This window comes from Peromyscus maniculatus, chromosome 2 (assembly GCF_049852395.1).
Source record: "Peromyscus maniculatus bairdii isolate BWxNUB_F1_BW_parent chromosome 2, HU_Pman_BW_mat_3.1, whole genome shotgun sequence".
Classification (NCBI taxonomy): domain Eukaryota; kingdom Metazoa; phylum Chordata; class Mammalia; order Rodentia; family Cricetidae; genus Peromyscus; species Peromyscus maniculatus.
In genome coordinates, this window is record NC_134853.1 from 30,274,981 (window position 1) to 30,282,118 (window position 7,138).

Consider the following 7,138-nt stretch of genomic DNA (forward strand, 5'->3'; position numbering starts at 1 on the left):
TTTCTTTCATGTAATGCCAGACATAGACTTAAGCTACTTTACTATTAACATTGACTGTCCAATGTCTATTACAGGTTTTACAATAATATCATAAAAACAAGCAAACCTGAGGCAGCAAGCTAGCTTAGTGGGTAAAGATAAAGATTTGTTTCCAAGCCTGACAACCTGGTCCCATCCTTGGGACTCTTGAAATTTGTTCTCTCTCTCTCTCTCTCTCTCTCTCTCTCTCTCTCTCTCTCTCTCTCTCTCTCTCTCTCTCTCTCTCACACACACACACACACACACACACACACACACACACACACACACACACTGTAATATAATGGAAAACCCACAAAACTTAAACTTAGCTGAGCTATGGTGGTGAGAGCATTGTCAGATGGGAATGTAAAAGCCTAACACCAGGTAAGTGTCATATGTGCTTGCTTACTAGGTGATTATGGGTCCTGGGTATGTTCATTTTTCATCCTTAGAAGCTGTATAATTGAGTTCTTCATAGCAGCAATGGCAGATTATAGAGACAATGTCAGCTAAGTTTTAGTATTAAATCCTTTACAAATTGCAAACATTTTATGCTTATTTCTTCATCAAAGTTCAGGAGTTCAGTGGTCATGAGGACTTAGGAGAAGGCTTAAATTTGCTAAACAGCATAAGATATTTATAGTCATGTTTAGCAATGATAATATTCATACACACACACACACAAGTACAAGGATTATATTCCTAATAAATTTAGTAAGTTTTTTTATATTGTTTCTTATTTTTTGATAGGTGGTTTGTGAAGAAGGTGACAAATTAACCTATTCAAAGTATGGACGGTTTTGTCATGAGGTCAAAATTAACTATTCTCCATATGTGAATTACTTCACTCGCGTGTACTGGAACAGGTCCTACTTCGTATATAAAGTCAACACTGTGATATCCTTCCAGTCTTGAAAATATCAGAGCCTTCACTTCAAAGACCTGCTACTTGAAGTAGAATGCAGTTTTCTTGGACCTCCACAGTGTCTTGCAGATGGAGTGTGGATACCTGGAGTGCTGTGGCTCTTCCCACGCCTGCTGCTCATTCCTGGGTTTAGGGTTTTGTTGGAACAGGAGATCAGACGTCGCTGTCTTAGTAAAATGTCAAATCCACCGCTGCAATCTTCTGACAGCTTTCTTCCTTAGTACACGATTTAAACATTTCCCCGCTGCATCGTCTCCTTATAAATCTTACCTATCATAATATTGATCTTTAATTTGGGTATTTTCACGGTCAGTGTTTACGTCAAGAACATAATTTTTAACAAGTACTTAATGTGTGATTTTATTCTATAGAAGAGAAAATTCTCCAAGCAAGTTTGTAACAGATGTAAATTTTTTACAATTAAAAAAAATTTAAATGTTAGTTAAAAATATGTGACATTTAAATTTAAAGGGAAATAACATAAAGGAAAGTGATTGTTTTTATGATACTGATCCTGTCATCTGCTGCCCAAGTGATGTAGCACGTTTTTAGCAATACATAGGACGAATTAGTACATTTAATTATTTCATGACTATGAAGTGATTGCCTTTTCTCACTTATGCCCATTAAGTTGATAACAATTTAATCATGCTAGAACGATAACTTGTGTTTGTTATATATATGTGTGTGTATATATTTATGTACACACACACACACACACACACACATATGGACATTTAAAAGAATTTTACATTTTTTTGGATGTGGAGTATACAATTCAATCACATGTTTTCTATGGACGTATTAAATAAAAATAATTAACACTGTCACAATAGTAATATGTACACTACCATGGGCATCAGTTTCTGGAGGTGTCTGCAGACACTTTTAAACACACCTCTGCATATAGGTGTATTGGTTATAAAGTATAACCAATAAAGTGATGTTATTCATGAAACATTACATGTTTAACAGAGCAAAATGAGAGTTAAATAAAATTTTCAATAATTCACAGTATAAATGCCACATTCCTTTGTGTATTTTCAATTTTGTATCATTAAAAGAAATTCTAAGCCAGTGTAGTGACTCGTGCCTTTAATCCCAGCATTTGGGAGGCAGAGGCAGGCAGATCTCTGTGAGTTCCAAGACAGCCAGAGCTACATTGTCAGACCCTGTTTGTGGGGAGAAAGAAATTGTAATTAATTTGGCCTGTTAAAGAGATTCAGGATAGATGAAGCCTGTAGAGAAATGATTTCAATAAAATGAATATTTAATTTTATATTATACAGTTGTTCAGTGCACAGGTTCTCTTTTTATTTGTTAGAGTGCTATAAAATTGCATTTTCAGAACTCCATATTATTACATTAGGAGGAAAAATATTTTCTTTTTGTAATATATATATGTACATTTTTTTTCTTTTTCAAGTATGTGCACTTCTTTAAGATGCTTTACCATTGTGCAGCTTGACTGACTTCTGTCATACCATCTGGCTTAGCGTCATTGGTCCTGTTTGCTCTTTTACGTACTTATTTTAACTACAGACAAGCAGCTGTGGCAGCGGATCTGACTGTCTGAAAACCTTGGTAGTCAGTAGTGGTTAGCATCGGGCTTCATGAAAACTTACCAGCTACTCAAGTACACAGTGAGTAGTCATGTGGTCATCCTTAAGGGTGAAATGAAGCATGAAGAAACAGCTTACATAGTGTAAAGGGAAGCCCAAACCCTGTTTCCCTTGGAATAGGAAGTATTCCGTTGAGTTTTACTGACATGATAATGTGTGGTCTTTTAGTTTTTGTTTTGTTTGCTGTAATAGTAAGTTGCTTTGCTTGTCAACATATTTCTTAAATAGATAGAGAATTTTTTAATTAAAAGTTTATAAGTAGTCCCAGGCATGGTGGTGCACTCTTTTATTCTTAGCACTCAGGAGGCAGAGGCAGGAGGATCTCTGGGTTCAAGGCCACCCTGGTCTACATAGTGAGTTTCAGGACAGCCAAAGTTACATAGTGAGACTCTCTCAAAAATACAAAACAACAACAACAGCAAAAAGGTTTATAATTTTTACTCAGCATCAACTGAAACAGAAAAGTAAGCTTTATTGTAGAAATTATAATATTGGCTATGACTGTGTAGGTCAGTGGCATAGTGCTGGGTTAGCATACACAAGGCCCTGGGTTCCGTCTCCAGCACTACTGGGAAAAAAAAATAAAAAAGAAGGGAAGAAAAGAGAATAAAATGATAATGTTAGGTATGAGAGATAAGTTGATTCACTTCCATCTTAACTGTCACTAACAGGAGAAAACTTTGTGTTGAAAGCATTTAATTATTTACTTAGTAACTTGTGGAGTAACAGGTGAAAACCTCTGCAAGTAGTTCTTACTGCGCAACCTAGCAGCTGTCGGGTTCAGCAGTGAAGCCCCGTTGATGAAGCAGAGTTACGAGAGTGAATTGGAAGAAATTCCTCAAAGAAAGAGAAAACATTTTTGCTTTTAATATAACAAACCCATCAAAATAAGTGCCTTAACTTCTTCATTTATAAATTCATTTTCTATTTCATATCATATTACTCATTCTCTTTTCCATAAGAAAATATTGGTAACTTTTTCTACATTGAAAAAACACAGTAAGGCTGAGGAGGTAGTCCCATGGCGGAGCACTTTCCTAGTGGACAAGAGACCCTGGGTTTATCCCCAGCACAACCAAAAAGTCAAATGTCTCCATGCCATTGTCACTGTTAACTTCAATTCAGTAATAAGCAAATCTTTGTCAGGAACAAAGTCCCCTAAGTCCATTTATGTAGCTTCTTGAATGCCAAATAGTCCACAAATGAGACTGATGTGACAAGGGAAGTAATATGGACTCGGAGTTTAGTAATGTTTTCATGACGTTGGCATCTGTGTCCTGGTGTTTTGCATTGTACTGGCAGACTTTTACAATCTATGTGATGTACTTCAGCACTAACTTTACTCACACACACACACGCACACGCACACGCACACGCACACATGCGCGCACAAGGTCTTGATTCTTTCCAGGTAAGTAACCCAAATTGCTGTACCAGCCAGATTTAGTCAGCAAAGAAGGAGAAATGGAAGTCAAAGTATTCACGATTCGTGGCTGAAAAACATGCTTCAAATAGATTATTAATTTCTTGTATAACTCTTTTATTAAATTACTTTAGTTTTGAGAAATCTTCTTTGGGACCTCTTATTTTTGAATTGCTAACACATTTGATGCCTCATTTTGTATAAAAGTATTTTTTTCAGTTGGCTGAGTTTTCAACAGTTCTATATAAACTGATCTTTTGGTAAATTTATTTTTAATGCATGAATATCTCAAGGACATACGCTACTAATTCTGTATATTTAAGAACCTTTTTAAAGCTAATAATTGCTTTCTAATTTGTATCTTAGTATCCTTTCTTCTTTTATCCAGCTTTTAACATATCTAGTCTTGCTCTGTGTGGTGGTGCACACCTGTGATCCAGCATTTGGGAGGTAGAAGACAGGAGGATCAAGTGTTCAAAGACATCCTTAGCTACATCAGTGAGTTCGAGGCTAGCCTGTGTTGCATGAGCCCCTCTGGAAAAAAAAAAATCCAAAAATTAAATGCAAAGTCTCTATTGTTGCTATTTGCTAACAGTGTTTAGACTCAATGTGTATTAGAATTCTGGCTCTGGCCTGGCAGTGGTGGTGCACATCTTTAATCCCAGCACTGGGAGGCAGAGGCAGGCAGATCTCTGTGAGTTCAAGGCTAGCCTGGTCTACAGAGTGAGTTCCAGGACAGCCAAGGCTACACAGAGAAACCCTGTCTCAAAAAACAAAAACAAACAAAAAAGAATTTTGATTCTGCAAATTACAAGGAAAATCAAACAAGTTCTTGCTAAAATTACTGAGTTTTTTAATGTATAAGGTTAATGCTTTAAATAAAATTAGAAGCAATGCTACAAATATATATATATGACAGCTTATTTTCTTAATAATATATTTGCTTCCATAATAAAATGGACATTTTGGAACCAAATGTGTTAAATTCAGTATCAAGGTTTCTTTGGATTGTTTCTGCTTCTGTCTCCTGGAATGGCAACATTGTAATCTTGACATACAGAATACTATGTGCAATTCTATGAGCAGTAGACTTGACTTGTGATTGTTATCTGTATTTTGTGAAATGATGGCATAAGAGAAAATTCAGTATCATATAAATTACCCTTCCCTGTTTTGAAGCCAATGGCCTTGTACAGATGCTAACAAGAGTGAACACAGCTCCCTTTATGTAAGTTGGTCTGAGTCATATCTACAATGATGTGTATTTAGATTATATGTGTTCCTCCTGTAACCGAGGTTACATCTCTGCAAAATTATACAATGTCAGTAAATACAAATACTTTAAAAGAGTTGTCTATAAACAGTTTTAGTCCATATTTGGTAACATTAATATTCGTTTTTCAGTAATGAAGTTCTTTCATGCTCGTTTACCCTCGTTTTGTTTTTATAATAAAACTTCTTAGAATTTTAAGCTGTCTCTTATTCATGCTTGTCAAATTTATTGAGATATAATTAATGCATTGTTCAACTCACTCATTTAAGTGTACAGTTCAGTGGTTTTCAATAGTATTCAAGGTTATGCAGTTATCACCACAACCAATTTCAAGACATATTCATCACCTCCCACAAATAAGCTCTATTCCTTTTAGCTATCTACTGTAACCACCCTGTCCCCAGCTTCAGGCCCCTCTCACTAATCTACATATATTTTCTCATTCTAGACATCACATATAAATGGAATTATACATTTGATGGTATTCAATGGCTGGCTGCTTTCACCTGACATGACATTGTCAAGGTTCATTCATGTTAGTGTGAAATATTAAGTGTATCTATCTCTTTCAGGTTCTGTCTTTCTAGAGCAGTGGTTCTCAACTTTCCTAATGCTTCGACCCTTTAATACAGTTTGAGTGACCCCCAACCACAAATTTATCTTTGTAACTACTTCATAAATGATGTAATTTTGCTACTGTAATGGATCCTAATGTAAATATCTGTGTTTTCCACTCGTCTTAGGTAACCCCTGTGAAAGGGTCGTTTGACCCTCCAGAGGTCATGACCCACAGGTTGAGAACCACTGCTCTGGAGCTTGCTAATAATTTCAGGCTTACAGTGGAAACTAAATAAATTTCAGGCTATTACCTTCTCTTGTGAAGCTGTCGTAGGGGTTCTATTGCTGAGATAAAACAGCATGACCAAAAACCAGTTGGGGAGGAAAGAGTTTATTTCAGTTTACAGTTCCACAGCTCAGTCAGTCAGTCAGGGCAGGAACTCAAACAGGACAGGAACCTACATGAAGGACTGATGCAGAGGCCTTGGAGAAGTGTTTACTCACTTGTTCCCTTCTATCATTTAGGATCGGGGGTAGGCACCACCTCCAGCAAGCTGCACCCACCCACATCAATAGTGAATCAGGAAAATGCAGTACAGATTTACCAGAGATCTTATAGGGACATTGTCTCTCCTGAGAATCCGAAGTGACTCTAGCTTGTGTCAAGCTAACAAAACTAACGAGGACAGTGGGGCCAGTAGCACTTTGTGGACAGTGTAAGATCTTTATTTTTGAGCCAGCCATGGTGGAGCCAATTGTAGAACTGAGGAGGCAGAGGCAGGTGGATATATGAGTTTGAGGCCAACCTGGTCTGTATAGGGAGTTCCAGAGCAGCCAGGGCTAGCCAGACCCTGTCTCAAAAAGAGTGCTTGCTACTCCTGTGCAGGACTAGAGTTCCCAGGAGACCTGACATATACTTCTGACCTCCAGGGTGCACACATCTGAATGAAAACCAATCTTTCAATTATTTTATGTAAATGGGTGTTTTGCCTGTATGTATGTCTGTGCCACACAAGTGTGCCTGGTACCTGAGACAGCAAGACGAGGGTGTCAGATACCCTGGAGCTGGAGTTACAGATGTTTGTAAGCTTTCGTGTGAGCGCTGAGAATTGAACCTGAGTGTCCTGGAAGAGTGGCCAGTTCTCTTGACTTTTATTTATTTATTTATTTATTTATTTATTTATTTATTTATTTATTTATTTATTTATTTTGAGACAGCGTTTCTGTGTGTGACAGCTCTTGCTGTCCTGGCTGTCCTCAAACTCACAGACATCCTCCTGCCTCTGCCTCCAGAGTGCTGAGATTAAAGTTGTGTG

The 7,138-nt window shown here is 37.2% G+C and overlaps 1 protein-coding gene across 3 annotated transcripts in view; it reads left to right on the forward strand.

Annotated features, from left to right (window-relative positions):
- The window catches only part of Dpy19l4 (dpy-19 like 4), a 64,676-nt gene extending 61,504 nt beyond the window's left edge, over positions 1–3,172 (forward strand). For all 3 annotated transcript variants that reach the window (XM_006974933.4, XM_042270845.2, XM_076563899.1), the window contains one exon: positions 772–3,172. In XM_006974933.4, coding sequence (XP_006974995.3) covers positions 772–936 — 165 coding nt within the window. In that variant the 3' untranslated portion in view covers positions 937–3,172. The remainder of the gene's footprint in view (positions 1–771) is intronic.
- Positions 3,173–7,138: the final 3,966 nt, after the last annotated feature.